We start from the raw sequence: 17,679 nt of genomic DNA, 5'->3' as shown, positions 1-17,679 counted from the left end.
GCAGACCTGGTTGGACACAAAAGATGCTCTTTTTTTTCCCCCCTCCCCTCTAATTTTTATTCGCCCATAAGACGTTAATTAGAGATCTCATTTACTAATGAACTAACTGTCTTGGAAATGTTGAAGACTGCAGGTCTGTGCTCTGGCAGGCGCCTGGGGCAGGGGACCACGTACCTGCCCAGCCAGCTTGGGCTGGCCGCAGCCGCCATGTGGGCCCTGACGCTAACGGAGTGAATAGGAAGCCTGGCACTGAGGGCTTTCTGTGAGTCTCCCAGAGTTTTCTGCTTGTGTCACTCTGCTGCCTTCAGCACAGCGGGGAGAAGGCAACAAAGCAACTTCTGAATTTTTTTGTGATTAGTTTTCCCTGCTGCATGGGGTGCTCAGTCACCAGGAAGCTGATTAATCCGGGTGTCTTAGGGACTGTGAGCTCCCTTCCAGGGCTGCTTTCTGCAGTTGTCATTCTCAGCTCCCCTGTCTCACCTTGCCCTATATATTTTTATTCCAAGTAACATGACGCTTTTCAGTCACATTTTTAAAGCTCCAGATAAAGGAGGAGGAAGCAGGAGCTGAGCAATCTTCTTACAGCAGGCTTGCTCTGAATTCTGCTGTTTGCTTAAGCCAGCTGCCCTGCTTGTTTAGAAAAACCGATCTGTCTTCCTGGTGAATGACTGTGGCATGGGCATTTACTGAAGTCGCTGTAAAAGAAGGGTGCAACACCTTTAAAGGAACTGTGGTTCTTCAGCAATGCCAAAAGGCAAAATTACAGGTTCTTTTGGGGGCTGTGTGTTGCAGTATAGATACATAGAAAAACTTTTACAAGAGGGAAAGCCTGAGTGTGTTGAAAGTGCTAGGAATTTGATAAGATCTTGAGGGGGGAGAAAGCATAAGGTCCTCACAAGATCTTGTTCGGTTCATGGCATAAGGCCAAAGCAGTTTTCAGTGCACCTCCTGGTAGGAGGTCACGCAGGTCCACTCTTACCTAGACTGAGCCAGTATACTGGAAAATTGTATAGCAAGGGAGATTGACTAATTTAATTGTAATCCCTGTTTTTATATAAAAATTACGGTATTTAATTTACCAACATCTCTTCAGGACAGATTGCCAGTCATCTTAAATCAATAATATGTCAACCAGCATTTCCCAAGGACCCAGTTTGTGCTGAGTCTTCCCTTTCTAAAGCCATGCCAATGCAGAAAAAGTACTTAAATTACCTCAGTTCTGTTCCAGAATAGCACTTTGCACAGCTGTTTGCTTTTTAATTGTAAAAAAAAAAGTTCTTGTTATTGCAGAATAATATCCACACAGCTGATGATTATGAAGTAATTACCCAACGTGGGTTATTCTAGTATAGCTGTTCCGGTTTATTTTCTGTCACAAGTATGGGAAGATAACCTGAGGAGAGATGCTGAAGTCAATTGACTTAAAGTGGGGGGACGGAGGCAGTGAAGACAAAGTTTTACAAAATTTTTCTCTCACAAAACTCATCTCTGAGAGAAAGAGTGTACTATTAGTGTAGTTTATAGTAATTATATACACACACACAGATACACTAATTTATACCCAACTAGGAGTAAATTAAGCCAATAGAAATTCTTTATTGCAAAGTAATGTTGAAGTCCCATTAGTTCTCCAACACTGAAATGTGCAAATTTCAGCCCAGAGCAACTCCGGGCTGTGGAAGGGCTGGCAGCTTAGCATGATCCACAGTTGTTTGGTTGTGGGAGGCTGTGTCAGCCCCACTCTCGCTCCCCTTTACCACTGCCCAGTACAAAAGTATTTATTTAGAGTTATTTCAAATTACTCGCTGAAAAAAATGTGTCAGCTTGGGGATCTTTCTTTTTTTCATCGGCCATTAATACTAAAATTTCCTTCCTCTGGAGTAGATAGAGATTGTTAGAAATGGATTGATAGGGTTCTTTTTGAGAAGCTGGCTTGTTTTGTAAGACAATTAAGAGGACTAATGAGATTTTATCAGTGTGCTGAATAGAAAAGCCTACGCTGTGCACGGTGAGTTGGCACAGTAGTAAATCAAGCTGTGTGCTATTGCACATAAAGGATCCGTGGTCGAGGAACTAAGCAGTTACATCTGGGGAGCTGGTTGACACTCTACAGATCAGGCGTGCCCTATGCACGCAGGATCTTTGTTTCCTTATAAACCATACTGACAGTCCTAGGAAAAAGTTAATGAAATTACGAATTCTGCTAAGAGGTATCTTACTGAATGTGTGCCACTTCAAAGTACACGTGTCCCTAGATCTCAGAGACAGCATGTATCTCGGTACAGTACTGATGTTGTGCATACTGCTGGTCCCACTGATGAATATGAATTCTCAGCACTAATTTTCCATTAATCTATCCAGACATCCAGGCTTTCCACAACTAAACCCACTTAAGCGAGTATTTGGTATTTGTGCAGTCACTGCAGGCTGAGTTCTGTATTCACTGGTGTTCTGTGGCTTCCAGCAACAGTGCTCCTCTAGAAAATAAATCAGTTGAGTTTTCCAGATACCTGGGCAGTTTTCTGGTCGGTGTGGTAGCAAACAGAGCAGGTCAGCGTGCAGCTGCTGGGAGCAGCCCTGTGGACCCTGCTTGGAGCTGGCTGGTGCTGTAGTGCACTGCCTGCCTGCTGCAGGCACGGTGGCGCGGCATTAGGGACAGTGTTGGAAGTAGAGAGGAGGGATACAATTTACTGTAAGGGCTTTTTGTTGTTGTTTTGTGTATCTTCACAAGACAAATATGGAGAGTGAGTGGGCCGCTAGCTGTTCACATAAAACCACACAGGGTGCTGCGCTGCGCCCGAGCCGAGGCGCGGGCCCAGGGGCCGTGAGGGCGGCCGGCGGGGCCTGTGCTGCTGCCTGCGGCCGCAGAGCCCGGGGCACGTGCTGGGCCTCGCGCGGCCTGAAAAACAACGAGAACGGGCTTGTGGCGTGGGGGTGGTGCCGGGTTCGGCCTCCGGGAGCCCGGGGCGCGCGGAGGAGCGGGGCGGCCGCGGCCCCTCGACGTTCATGGCAGGGCCGGGAAGGCAGGAGCGCCCGCCCCACGCCGGCAGCCGGGCCCCGGCAGCCCGCGGCACGCCCTGGCTCGCCGCCGGCCGCGGCGGAGCTCGGGGTCAGCCCAGGGGGCGGCAGCGGGGCAGCGCCCGGGCTGCGAGAGGCCTCCCCCGCCACGGGGCGCTGCGTGGGGCCGGAGCTCGGGGCCGCTCCGCCCCGGGGCGGGCGCTGCCGGCAGGGCGGGGCCGAGCGCAGGTGGGGAGCGGCGGCGGCGCAGCCATGCGGGCGCCCGGCGGGAGCCATGCACTGGGAGCGGGCGCTGTTGCTCCGCCGCACCAAGGTACTGCGGACGGGGGGCGCGGCGCGGCGGCCCCGGCCCCCTCGGCGCCCTTTGGCCGTGAGGGCCAGCGGCGGCACGGCCCGTGCTGAGCCGGGGTGTGAAGGCGCAGCTGGCCCGCCGGAGCAGCGTGGCGGCCGGACGGCCCGGCCCTGCCCTGCCGGCCTGGCCCGGCCCTGCCCGCCGAGCCGCCCGGCCCGGCCCGGCCCGCTTCCCACCGAGGGGCTCGGTTCAGTCGCTTGGAGCAGTCGTTTGCACCGCGCTGGTTTTAACTTTTGGGGGGGTTGCCTGGGAGCGGGATTTGTCGTTCGGAGAGTGCTGACTGCTGCGGGGTTTATTGCGTGGGCAGGGCCGCCCTCGGCCGCTCTCTGCTCCGAGCACTGATCTTGGCAGCTCCCTTGTTCTCCGGTGGCTTCCGTTATCGCTTGCTTCCATACGGACAGGTGAAGCGGTGGGAACAGCTTGGGTTTGCTGTGCACTCAGTCTGTGTGGCTTTCTTGGTTACCTTCTCTGTCTCTGTCTACGTGCTAGCTGGCAGAGCTACTGGCATCACAGCAAAGCTTCAGAGAACTCACCCTGCCAAACTCGGGTGCCCTGTCTTGCTTTGTGTTTGAGTTTTGGTTGTTTGAAGCCATTAAGTTGACTTAAGTACGAGGGGTTTTGCTTTTTTCTCAGCTTTTACTAGATGCCTGTAACGCACATGAAGTTCAGTTGGTTGATACTGTACCCTGGCCAGCTGAGAAGAGGCACGTTTTTGCAGAACAACATCCGCTCGTTGAGTTGATTGGCGCAAAGAAGGAAAGGGTTTTATCTTGGCAAAGCTGGTGTTTAGTGTTTATATTTCTCTCTCTCCTTGCCTAGATCGAGCGATTGGAAGTCAGCAGCTTAGCACAGACCTCCAGTGCGGTGGCCTCGAGCACTGATGGCAGCATCAATGCAGACTCTGTTGATGGGACTCCAGATCCTCAGCGTACAAAAGTGGCTATCACACATCTACAGCAGAAGATACTGAAGTTGACCGAGCAGATCAAAATTGAACAAACAGCCCGTGATGACAATGTGGCAGAGTACCTGAAACTGGCCAACAACGCCGACAAGCAGCAGAGCGCCCGCATTAAGCAAGTGTTTGAGAAGAAAAACCAAAAGTCAGCCCAGACCATCTTGCAGCTGCAGAAGAAACTAGAACATTACCATCGAAAGCTGCGAGAGATTGAACAGAATGGGATCCCTCGGCAGCCAAAGGATGTCTTCAGGGATATGCATCAGGGTTTGAAAGATGTTGGAGCAAAAGTCACTGGCTTCAGTGAGGGAGTAGTAGACAGTGTAAAAGGTGGACTTTCCAGTTTTTCCCAGGCTACGCATTCAGCAGCGGGAGCTGTGGTTTCCAAACCCCGGGAGATTGCCTCCCTCATAAGGAACAAGTTTGGGAGTGCAGACAACATTGCTAATCTGAAAGACTCCTTGGAAGAAGGCCAGGAAGATGGCACAGGAGGCAAGGCTCTAGGTGTTATTCAGAACTTTCAGTCAAGTCCAAAATATGGCAGTGAAGAGGATTGTTCCAGTGCCACTTCAGGCTCGGTGGGAGCCAACAGCACAACAGGGGGCCCTGTGGGAGCTTCTAGCTCCAAAACAAACACTCTGGATATGCAGAGCTCAGGGTTTGATGCTGTACTGCATGAGATTCAAGAAATTCGAGAGACACAGGCAAGACTGGAAGAATCATTTGAGGACCTTAAGGTTCGCTATCAGAGGGATTACTCATTAATAATGCAGACTCTGCAGGAGGAGCGGTACAGGTATGTAATTTTGTACTTTGTTTCAGAACTAATTACTGTGAGTCGCAGGGGCACCAGAGTCCTGGATAGTACTACTGGGTAGGCTGTTCCCAGCAGCCCGATTCAGATGGGAAGTTCTGTGGTCTTCTCAGGTTTTGGCCCTCCCAGCTTGATCTTTTTAAGTATTGTTATCTTGCTGCTTATCTCCTTTTCTGTACAAGAAGGAAATAGGGAGGAAAAGGGGTTATTTCATAGTGTTTTCAAGATAAAAAGTCAAGCCAAAGAGGTTTTAGAAAGGTGTCCTAAAAGACCTGGAGTACACTGATGCAGTTACTATTATCTAGACATGTGCTTTGCCCTGCAAAACTGCAAAGTTTTGGGTCGAGGCAAGAGAGAGGGAGCTACATGTGGACAGTATCCTGATCCTGCCTCCTCAAACACTCGGATCCACATCTACCAGAGAAAGAAATACCCAGCTTTCTTAAGGTTCTCTAAAAAGACATGATCTTGCATGGGAACCAAAACTAGGATATCCCCTTCCTGTCTCCACTCAGCCCCACAGTGGCAAGTTTCAACAAAATGAAGTGTCAGATACTGGCAGTGCTCTTGTCACGGAGATTGCATGGTTCTGGAAGTGGGTAATCCATGTTTCTATTGGCTTTCCCCTTGCTGAAAGGAATGGAAGGGCAGAGGAGTTGCTGCAGCACTGCTGGTCCCTGATCAGGTCGTACGGGAGAGGTGATGGTAGCTTCAGCAGCCCGACAGTATGGTATGGTGGCCAGCTCCTCCTGCCACCTGAGGCTACCCTCACCTCCCCACCAAGGAAAGCAACCTTTGGAGAGGTGCTGAGGGAACACTTTACCTTCCCCTTGCTGGGTGGGAGAGAGCTGTCAGCAGGGTGCTCCTGCAGAATATCTTGCATCCTCCCTGTCACATGCTGGGAGCAAGGTCTTGTCCCCAGGCTCCAGAGGGAAGAGTTACTAGCTACCCTTCTGCAGCCGTTCAGGACACTGCAGTCTGAATCAATGGGATTCTTAAAACTGCTTTTTAAAATTTAAATAACAAATGCAAGGGGCCTAAGTCCTTATTCTGATGGAGGACGGTAGGCTTTTGTAATGAGGTTGCTTATGGCCTTCATCACTTCGGCCAGTCTGTGAAGCACAACCTGCGAGGCTCAGCATAGCTGCTGGGGTGTGGGGACAGGCTTTCCGAAGTACTATGGGCCACTGGCTGCGTTGGTTTGCACAGTTCAACATGGAGTTGCCCTACAGCTCTTTGGACGTGCTGGTGCCAGATCATTGGAAGAACGTTTGAAAAGGCTTAGCCTGCCTAGGATCTTGTAGAGACAGCAAGCTTTCTGTGTGCTTTGCAAAGCTTGGCTAGACAAAGCCAGACCAACAAGCGCTTTCTAATCCCGCTTTGCAACAATGAGCAATTTGGCTGAAACCGATGCCCAGCACAGCAACTTTGGTTCCTAGTGCCTCCTTATCATGAAGTGATACAGTGTTTGGTCTTCCACTCCCCCAGCAGAGAAGGGGCCCTGTTGCTGTGTAGGTTGTTGTTTCATCTGTACAGCAGCAGCCATTCATGGGGGAATGCAAGCATAGTGCAGCTGAAGGAGCGGCCTGCAAATACAATAGAAGACCATGGGGGACTGACGTATGTTGTCAGCTAAACTGGCTAGTTATTCCCTGAAACCATTCAGCAAGGCTCGTGTAGGTTCTCCTACTAGTGCAGTATGAAGTTGTCTGTTGTGTGCCGTTAACCTTTACTGAGCTCTCCCCTCAGGTGACCCCAGAGCCTAACCACTAACCAAGGCAGCCTGGAGTGAAAAGCTTCTTGGACAATCTGTATTTGGCTTATAAATGCTTAAAGATAGTAATTTAGACCTGCCATTTGGAGTCTTGATGCAAAATAATTAGAAGAGTGATCTTTAAAGAGGACCAGTTACTGCTCTAGGTGAAACTGCTTTTGCCAGGGGGGTTGGACCAGGTGATCTCCAGAGGTCCCTTCCAACCCCGACTGTTCTATGATTCTGTAAAGCACACTGAGTGCCCTTGTCTCTGCAGGCTTTCAGAGGTGAGCAGGTAACTGCATGATCCACAAGGAGCTCATGTGTCAGTCAGAGTGAGATTAATACCTCACTGGTCAAATCTAGATTCTTGTTTTGTAGCTTCTGTATTTTAAAACATCATGAAGATTAAAGCCAACATCACCCTGAGAACTGGAAGGTTATGTGATGTGTCTGAGGGCAAAGAGGATGCCGCTTCCTTGGCAGGGAGGGCTGGCACCTGCTCCTTGACTAGGAACCCCTCTCATTCCTCAGCTCTCTTCAGAAAAAATGAAAAGATGGGAATGGAGGTTGTGGTTTGAAGCTGGGAGGCTGGGAATTCAAATTAATCATAACTGGCTTTAAAAGCTATATACACCTCCTAACTCTGCTCTGTTTCTGGGAAGCTTTCAAAAACAAGTGCTGACTTCAGTTAGAGCTTAAAAAAAGTGTTTTGGAGAAGCCTTTACTTGTAGGCAGTACACAGTGTTTGTATTGTACCTGGAAGCTGCAACAAAGCCCGTGCCGTGACCTTTTCTTGCCCAATCTCTGTCCATTTCCTCTTTCTTAGATGTTCTACTTTTTTGTGGATTCTGATCTTTTTTCATTGTGTGTTCATGCAGTTTCTGTTTATCAGCCATGGCTTGCCTTGCAGGTTTTCCATGACCTCCTCAATCTCCTCCCTCCCTCTCCCTGCTTCCAGACCTTGCCTATCAATCCGTGTAGCTGCAGTTTGGTAACCGGCTTGGGGGCAGGGACAGACTGGTGTAGTCACTCCAGTTCTCCCACCCCGGTGCTGCCGAGCAGCACCTCGGCGAGGCTGGGTGGGCTGTGCTGCCCTGCCCGCCTGCCGGCAACACATGCCAGTACGAGAGCTGCCAGCACCTGAGCTCTGTGCTGCTCCACTGGGGCTGAGTCATTGAGGAAGGAAGATTCTGGCGGTGCCTTGGCTGTCATTGTGTTTCTTGTGCAGAAGGAGCGGACGCTGAAATAGCCTGTTGCTTATCTCATCGGTTGGAAGGTGGTGGTTGTTTACTGATACAAGCAGGGACTTTCAGTGCTATTGAGACTGAAATAAAGTTCCTGCTGAGTATTTTCATCTTGCCTGTCCCTTTAGGAACCTGTTTGTGTGCAGTGAAATCATGAGCTCATACATTTGGAGTTTGGCCAGTCCAAGGGTTTGGGTTTCTTCCGAAGTCTGGCATCCTCAGAAAGGGCATTTAGGTCTCCCACGCTTCTGTCAGAAGTCAGTCAGCTAAAATGCTAGACACCAGTGCTTCCATTTATTTGGTTTTTGCTGTAGTTTTAATCGTTTGACTTCAGTATGTTCCTGTGACTTATTTTAACATAGAACAAATGTGCTAAACCTTTGAGGTCTAGGAGGGTTGAAGAGGCCTTCCTGAAGGGTGGCCAGGCAGCAAAGCCAGCGTGTGGTGCCCACCCAGCCATGAAAGCACCAAAACGCCCCTGCAAAGCTGTCGTCTTCCACCGGGAGACCTTTGGGGCTGGAAGCACAGGGTGATGTGCACACTGAGAGCAGCTCATGCTTCCTCAGGAGCAAGCTATCTCCCTCACGCATCATCTAGATAGACAACTTGGAGTATATTGCAAATAGATACTGCTTTTAGCTGTTATTCCACTATTGAAAGCATGATGTTCAGTAGCATAAAAAAATTATTTGGATGACAAATAAAGATCAGATGAAATTTTGCATGACATAGCTATAAAAAAAAGTCCATCTTGACCTTGAAGAGAGGTATTAAACTCTCTTCACAGTATAATGTGAAGATCTCTTAGCATCAGTTTGGTCAGAGTTTCTTTACTCACTAGAGCACTTACTGCGTGCAGATAAATGTCTTTTTCATCATGTCTGGTTCTTTTATGTGCTGTATTAGCCATGTATTTTGCAGCTATTACTTTAAAATGCCTTAAAGCTCTTAAAAAAATTAGATGGTCACAGCTGTGGTTCCCTGATTCCCCAGCAGTGAGCCTGACAAAATGTGTGGAAATCTGACAGGGCTTTTTAAAATGCTCCCAAATCCCATACTTCAGCTAAGCATCTTAACAGTTTACTGAGTGTCTTCCATATGAACATCTCTGATGATCTCTGAGATACTTGTGACAGTCGACACTAGTCCATTACACAGAAAAGCTTCTGTGCTGGAGCATGTTAATCAGAGGCTAGTAATTTTAAGGAGAAGTTTCACATTTTAGCTAGTGGGAAAATAATTCTTAGAGTCCAGTGAGGGATCTTCTGTACCTGAAATAAAGTGGGGTTTGATCATTCAGGGCACTGCTATATTCACAGATGAGTTTAGAGTCTGTTGCATAGACACTGGCACTCATATGTTGGGAAGTGTAAGTGTAATCATAACTCTCTTGACAGGTGTTCTGTCCCTTTATTTTTGTAGTACCTCTGAGTTAAATGTGAACCAGCCTTCAACAGGCAAACACCAGCTTCAGGCCCTGTAAGTTTTGTGAACCCCTCCTAACTTTTCAAATTCAAACACCAGTAGAAAACAGCAGGAAAAAAATAGTAATTCTGAATTGTAGATACTGGTACAAGGAGTGAAAAAGGGATGAATGGAGGAAGTGTCATTTCAAAAATAAGGCTGGGGGGCTGTGTTTTTTTCTTTTAAAATAACCCAATTCCAGCAGTTTCTGAAATCACTGATGTTTCTTGGGTGCTGTAGTGGGTTTGCATGGCAAAGTTTTGGTAGTGGTGGGGCTACAGGAGCAGCTTCTGTGAGAAGATGCCAGAAGCTTCCCCTGTGTCTGATGGAGCCAGTGCCAGCTGCCTGCAAGACAGACATGCTGCTGGCCAAGGCTGAGCCCATTAGTGACAATGCCTCTGTGATAGTAGATGGGGGAAAAAAAAATCCATGCCAGTGGGAGAGAGAAGTGAGACTATGCGAGAGCAACAGCTCTGCGGACAGCCAGGTCAGTGCAGAACTATGGAGCAGATACCCGCCTGCAGCCCGTGCAGGACCCCATGCTGGAGCAGGGGGATGCCCAAAGGAGGCTGTGACCTGTGGGAAGCCCACACTGGAGCAGGCTTCTGGCAGGACCTGTGGTCCCATGGAGAGAGGAGCCCACGCTGGAGCAGGTTTGCTGGCAGGACTTGTGACCCCACGGGGGAGCCATGCTGGAGCAGTGTGTGAACTGCAGCCCGTGGGAACAGAAGTTAATGGAGAGCTGTCTCATGCAGGGACCCCGCGCTGGAGCAGGGGCAGGGTGTGAGCAGGCGGGAGTGGCAAAAACAGCATGTGATGATCTGACCCTAACCCCCTGTTCCCCATCCCCCTGCGACACTCTGCGAGGACGTAGCGAGATCAGGAATTAAGTTAAGCCCGGGAAGAAGCGAGGGGTGTGGAGAAGGCATTTTTCTGATTTGAATGGTAATAAATTAATTTTCCCCAAGTGGAGTCAATTTTGCCTGTGATGGTAACTGCTGAGTGATATCCTTGTCCTCATTTTGACCCACGAGCCTTTTGTTATATTTTCTCTCCCCTGTCCAGTTGAGGAGCGGAGAGATAGAGTGGTTTTGGTGGGCACCTGGCATCCAGCCAGGGTCAAATCACTACAGGTGCAAACTGCAGAAGTTCTGGGGAAAGCAGGGGAATGAAGTGTGGTTTGGGAGCAAGCCGGTAGTCCTGCATATGAAGCAGGGAGGGTTGGAGCCAACCCTTAGTATGCTTGAACTCTTCAAATACACGGATTTTCAGGGTTTCCTTATGTTTGCTCTAGACTGAGATAGTTTTGAAGTTATTAAAATACAGTTGTTTCTTGTTAGAGAACAGGATTTAAGCTGCCTGGCAATAGTCGTTTTGTGAAGGGCATTTATGTGGGAGGAGGTTAAAAGACATAATTGTGATCTATTCAGAAATGCTGAAGTCCCTTTTTTGTGTAATAAACCCACTGGAGAATTTTGTAATATATTAACAAACAGAATGTATTTCAAGTAACAGATGCAGCCTTTGAGACTTGGAGCAGGTTTAGTTGTGATGTCTTGGTTGTTGGTAAGTTGGGGTTTTTTTAAGTTGCTTGGGAACGAATTGCAATATTAATTACCTGGGCTTGTTCTTCATTAGCCAGTCTTCACACGGCTGTTCCTGTGCTTGCAGCTTGTCGTTCTTGGGAAACCAGTTCTCTTGTGTGTCCTGTCTCAGTTGCACAGCTATTATGGCACCTTTCTGGGCTGAGCTGTGTCAGCTGGTGGTTGTCTTAGTCTCACTGCTGGTTGACCACATGTGTTTTGTTGCTGGAAATTGTCATGCTATGTCTGACTCCTTAGTTTAGAGCAATATTGCATTGGGAATGTAAATGAAAGTTCTCTTCAGGTTTTTCAATTAAAACCAAAACACCAAGACTGTTATTAAAGGCTAACTTTTGCCTACAGATTCAGAGTATTTAGCTTGTGAAGCACCCAGAAATTGGGGGCGGGCAGGCAGGGAACCAAAACCCAGAAGCAGGATTTTTGTCTTGGTTTTGGAACTTGTAATTAAATTCTTTGTTCTAGATGAATATTTTTTTATTCATTTTACGCATGTGTATGAACTAAATTCACATGGAGTAAGAGGGAAACTGAAATTAAATCAAGGAATTATCACTGTGTTGAATTCTTTAGAAATTTCTCAGTTATTACTATCAAGGGTTGGATGGTAAGAGCTGTATGGTAAGCTTTTTCCATGCTGTTATAGTGAGTAGGCAGTGGAAATCCGAGTAAAAAATGGACACTGTAGCTCTACCCATACTTTAGTACCATCAGAGTGATCGCTCATAATGAACCAAGAGTGAGAAACTTGCGGGAAGCGTGGTGGAAGAGGATGGTGTGGATGGTGCCCAGCTCACTGCTCCCAGCCCTTGGGCCTAGCTCTCTGTGTTTGTTTACCTTTTGGAAGTAATAAAAATACTTGCCTGATTTTAAAAAGGTATTGAAGCATGAGTTGCTTGTAAATTTGGACTTGAAATTCCAAAAATTAAGTGCTACATACAAATGGAAGGTAGCCCTAATGTATTTTGAAAGTGCTAAAGTAACAATATGGAGCTATCATTGAGAAACAAAACTCAGAATTGTCATAACTCAAGTTTTTTGGGCAGCCCCTGTTCCTCAGGACTGCTCCCAGTCCATTCACCAATAGCAAACTGAAAAATAAGCCTGCAGGTTAACGATTCATGTGCCCTACTTACAAACAATATGATGGTCTTTGCTAATTAAGTTGCCTCATTCTTGGGAGATAAAGGCAAATTAAGTCAAAGATATCTGTGTGACCTCACATGTAGATGGAGATCAGACAGGACTGTCATGTTCTCAGAGGCATCCTTCACACTTCATTTCTGTGTCATTTTTATATCTGATACTGTTCAGAGTGCAGATGAGAATGCTTGAGCTTATGGTATTAGAAGGGAATGGTTTGGTTTACACAAAAGTTTGGGGAATAACTTAACTGTTTTAATCCTTGATTTCTTGCATCACTTGGCAGTTGTGATTTAAGTATTCTGTGTGTTTTTCCCCAGGACAGAAACGGGATTAATGTTACCTTACCTGGTAGAAAGGAATTCCTTAATTCCCAGCGAGAGGGCCTCACATGGCAATACATGCTTTTGTAATGTCTTAGGTAGCCACACTAGTTTTTAGTGAAAAGTCTGTGATGTTCGTTGCTTGATTGTTAGTTGTATAACTTCACCATCCTCTTCTTAAAGCTACTGTGCGATGTGTATCATTTCTAGATGTGAAAGACTCGAAGAGCAGCTAAACGACTTGACTGAGCTCCACCAGAACGAGATTCTCAATTTAAAACAGGAGTTGGCCAGCATGGAGGAGAAAATAGCATACCAGTCTTATGAACGAGCCCGGGACATCCAGGTGGGTGACAGCAACAAGGGGACTCCAGTCCTGTTTTTTCTGCCTGCTCTTACTGTAACTTATCCGCTTTTGAAGTACTTTGGTGATTCAATGTTTGGTTTTAATCCTTGTAGCTTTATTGTTAAACTGCATGCTGACGAGTTCTGGAAGGGCCTTTATTCCATTTCTGACACATGGGTACTGCTCCAGGTCACTTTTTCTGTAAGGAAGGGCTGTGCCCATGCACCAACGGGCAAGTTCATCTGCAGAAGGAGCATGCCACTTGGTCTGGAGCAGAGTTTTTAAATTAAGTTGTAGCGAAGTGGAAGCTGTTTCCACTTTTTGTAGGGTACTAGAAACTAACGGGTCATGACCTGAACACTTTTTTTACAGTAGTGTTCCCAGTAAATGGACCCTAGAGTGTGTTTCTGTGTCACTGCTTTTACAGCAATGGTCACGTATGTCTAAGGAAAAATGGCTTTGTGTATTCACTGCACTGAGTCAGGAAACAGTTCTTTGTTGGTTTTGCCCAAATAAGGAGGTATTTTTAAAAGAGACATTTCTTTCAGTATGTAAAGGACCAAAGCTATGGAAACAGATTACGGAGTTGGAGGGCTTTCCACAGAGCAAGAGACCTGGAAAATTATCTGAGCAGCCGCTAAACCTTATAAAGAAAGGCCTATTCAGAAACAGGTCTGCTGTTCGTTTTAAATAGTTGCTGTGCTAGTTTTAGCAGGCATCTCCGTTCTGATCGCTGACATGAGATTTTTATAGCATTGAGCAGAGAATTGTAGGTCAAAGTTCTCTCTCTTTCCTCCCCGTAGAGGTGCCTCAGCCAGGTGATTTCGTCTGGAGACAGAGCAGGCTGTGTTTTTGGCACGCTTGTAGATCCAGCAGCAAGTCCCATTGAGTCAGTGTCCTGCCAGGTTGCTTGCTGGTAGAGGGGGCTGAGCAGTTTGGCCCTGTGCTTTCAGGAACTGTAACTGAAGAGAAGCCATTGTGTTTTATTGACCTCCACACACATGATGCAATGACAGAAATGTAGCAGGTCGCAGTGACCTTCAAGTTAAGGTTAAAATAAATCAGTACCTGTGGACAGTGGTGCTGTGGCCTCCAACAGAGTAAACAGGAGGCTTTCCCTTGGGGGAATGTTACAATATCCAAGCTTTTGTTCTCCTCTTTAATTTAACATGGCCGGAAGAAGTAATGTTGAAAACTTAAACTGAAGTGGGGATTTCAATAGATTTTTTTTTAGTCTTCTTTTTATGATTCAGCGCGCTTAGTGTAAACTTGCAAATTGGGACAGATTGTTCCTCAGCATTGCTGGGGGGAAGGTAAGTGTTGAGGTTTTTTGCATGAAAAATTAGTTAAGAGCATGGGCTGATGTTGCAGAGGAAGAGAATCCTGTTCCTTTTTCAGCCATCCGCCTGAGACAGACTGACTGGGGCTTACTGCAGACTTCTAGGTGTTACCCAAAGTTGGCCTTCATGTCTGAGAAAAGCAACTCTTGAGGGAGGATTAATGGAAACAGTGTGACTTTGTATCTCCAAGAGCAGAAATGTCTCATTGCATTAATTGCCTTAAAACCTCTTCCTTCTCTCTAGCCCACCCACTGCCTGTCACCAGTTTTTACTACAGGTTGGGTTGGTCACTTGAGGTTCAGCATGGAGAAGAGGTCTGTAAACAATCCCAAGTCAGCAGTGCTTTGGAGATGATGTTTTGTACAGGATAGTCTTATTCCACCTACATTTGCTTTGCCTCTTCCGAAGAGGCAGTTTCATAAATCTCATGCTTCTTACCCGTCTAGACATCTCCCTCCTCCAGCCCTTGCAGTGTCACCTGGAGTTGTGCCAGTGCCACAGCTTGCTGCAGTCTGGAGGAGACCTTCCTCCTGTGACACCAGCTGTGCAGTCCCTGCCTTGGTAATCCTCTAACCTTTCCCTGAGCTCGTTTAGTTCACTGAGCAAGCAGAAAGTGGCTGAGCCTTTTTGCTTAGTTATTTTTGTTGACTCTGTTTTCTGCCAGGTTGACTAGAGAATCGAATGGGCTCAGAGAGGGGTTGAGTAAGTGCAAGCCAATGCAAGGAAAGTGATGGAAACGGGAGGCTCTGGGAATGCACATCCCAGAAGAGGAAGGGGAGGAGGAGTGCTGGCTAGACACAGCACCTCTGTCCCCTCAGTGATCTCTTGGAACCAGACCTCAAGTGAGAGCTCACTGGGTCTGTCCGTCCCCCCCCTTTCTGGACAAAGGCTATCTGACTGCTGAGGGCTGCCAGCATCCTCCTCCCTCTGGGCCTGACCAGCAAGGCAGGAAGGATGGAAACGTCTCAGGTGACCATTGCACCATATGCAGGGACAGGCAGCTGACAGTGCAGAGTGGCAGCTGAAGTGTGTGTTTTAGCAAAGCCTGACTTGTGCCCAGCCTGTCACCTGTCTGTTGAGCCTCTCTGGTGTAAATGGGATGATGTGGTGCATTACAAACTGCAGTACCCAGTTAACGAGGGGCTCCTCACCCTCCTTCACATGACACGACACAGCTTCCTCTGCTCTGCTGCAGGATATGAGATCAGCACAGTGACTCACATCCCACAGGAGGTGCGTAAGGCAGGAGGAAGGTGGCCCTGGTCTGGCCTGGTTGGTAGGGTAACAGCTGGGGGCTGTCTGCCGCTGGGGCGGACTTGTGGGGGCTTGCAACCCAGCAGTGTGTTCTTGCTGACAGGAGGCACTGGAAGCATGCCAGACCCGCATCTCCAAGATGGAGCTGCAGCAGCAGCAGCAGCAAGTGGTGCAGCTGGAGGGGCTGGAGAATGCCACGGCCAGGAACCTGCTGGGGAAGTTCATCAACATCCTCCTGGCTGTCATGGCTGTCCTCCTCGTCTTCGTTTCCACTGTGGCCAACTGCGTCGTGCCCCTCATGAAGACTCGCAATAGGACGTTCAGCACTTTATTTATAGTGGTTTTCATTGCCTTTTTGTGGAAACACTGGGACGCCATCACCGGCTACTTGGAACGGTTCTTCTCTCCCCCCAGATGATGGCGGCAGGAATGAGCCATGTTGCCCTCCTCCCGGCACTCTTGGTGGCAAAGATTAGTCAGCAACAACTCCGCTGAAGTTTTGAAGTGTCCGAGTGAATTTGTTTACATTTAGAATAACGTTTTTTCTCTGCGAGATACATTGCAATAGTATTTTTTAGATTTTATTCAAGAACTCTTTTTGGCGAGAATCCTGGATAATTTTTATGTAGCATGGTTCTCTTTGGATGCAAATCTTAAGATTCTTTAAAGTGTACAAAAGAAATAAATAAAACACAGGAATTTGGAGCATACCAATGGGCAATTTAAATTGTGGCTTGAACCTACTGTACTAAACCTGTCAGGAAGAAGAGAACATGGTTAGCTTAAGATGAGCAAAGCTAAATCTAGTGCACAGCCTTGAATGATGGTACCACAGCAAACCTGTAACACTAAACTTTTACTGTGAAGTCTGCTCACATTCCATGTCCAAATGTATGTGTTCAGAGTGGTTTCTTTCCTTACCAAGAGAAAAACAACGTGTGGATCTCTTTCCCAGCTCAGCATCTGGGTTTGCCATTTGTGCTAACCTGACTTACAATAACTTTCTATAAGGCTGGCTAACTTTGCTAAGCATATGAAGTGGAAGCCTCATGCCATACACAGTAACTGCACAGTCGTGCTACAGTATTTTGAAGTAGTCCTTGAAATACTTATCTTTAAGCAGAAGCCCTTGGTCGCACTTTTGAGGTTTTTTTTATATATGTATATTCACAGATTTAAAAAAAATCCAAACAGCATACTTGAAGAGTGTAATACTCAAACTCTCAGTGCTTCCTTATTGTTTCTAATAGGATTTTTTATTATAATTATTATTATTATTATTGGGGGGTTTTTTTGGAAGGGGTTGGGAGGGTCTTTTTTTTTTTTTTTTTTTTTTCCTTTTAAATAAAGAAGTGATGTTTTTAAATGAAGAAATGCGTGAATAATTGTGAGCCATCTTGTCCTGAAACAGTTTTGAGGAGGGCAGAGAGCAGTTTCTAGTGCCAGCCTGTCTGGAACGCAGTGCCGTTCATATGCCATTTATCTGTCCTCCTGAGCATACAGATGCAGCATCATGAAAAACATCTATCTTCTCCACACGTTTTTGTCATGCAGGGCTTTTTTTTTTTTTCATTTTCCAGGTGTGAAGGAGAGTGTGTTTTTATTTCTCATTTGCACGTCATCTCTCATTCCTGGTCTCAGGATAAGAATAAGGAATTCCTGTTCATCCCTTCCTAGGGAAAAGACAAGTTCTTTTAAGGAAAGAAATACTGAATCAATGGTCTACTTAAAAGAATGGTTGTCTCTGAAATATCTCTGATTTAATTTTTTAACAAACCCCTGGAAAAGTGAAACCAAAGTTTTCCTCCTGTCAGGCTCTGGTAAGATCATTTGTGTGTCTATGTTGAGGTCTTCTTTGTACACTGTATCCGTGTGGTGTGCCATAGAGAGCATCCTCTTCTTCAGCCATGGGGACAAGTAATCGGTGTTAGATACCTTTTTTGAAGCTCTGAAGGAAATGTCAGCTTGAAGTGTAGCTCTTGAGTCCTAGCAACAGGCTATTGCTGGTGACCTCTTGGTACTGGCAGGCAGGCTTCACGCCCAAGGAATCTGCATTCACTCTATGC

The 17,679-nt window shown here is 47.1% G+C and overlaps 1 protein-coding gene across 15 annotated transcripts in view; it reads left to right on the top strand.

Moving 5' to 3' along the window:
- TMCC1 (transmembrane and coiled-coil domain family 1) overlaps positions 1-16,323 on the top strand; it is a 119,869-nt gene extending 103,546 nt beyond the window's left edge. For 14 of the 15 annotated variants that reach the window (XM_080387605.1, XM_080387601.1, XM_080387607.1 and 11 more), the window contains 3 exons: positions 4,190-5,124; positions 12,884-13,019; positions 15,717-16,323. In XM_080387605.1, coding sequence (XP_080243731.1) covers positions 4,190-5,124; positions 12,884-13,019; positions 15,717-16,031 — 1,386 coding nt within the window. In that variant the 3' untranslated portion in view covers positions 16,032-16,323. Of the gene's footprint in view, positions 1-198; positions 3,332-4,189; positions 5,125-12,883; positions 13,020-15,716 lie in introns of those variants that run through there. The other variant, XM_080387594.1, reaches the window with a different exon arrangement.
- The last annotated feature ends 1,356 nt before the right edge of the window (positions 16,324-17,679 follow it).

Source organism: Falco punctatus (assembly GCF_963210335.1).
Source record: "Falco punctatus genome assembly, chromosome: 4".
NCBI lineage: Eukaryota > Metazoa > Chordata > Aves > Falconiformes > Falconidae > Falco > Falco punctatus.
Note: the sequence above shows the minus strand (reverse complement) of the source record. Positions and strands in the feature narration are given on the sequence as shown.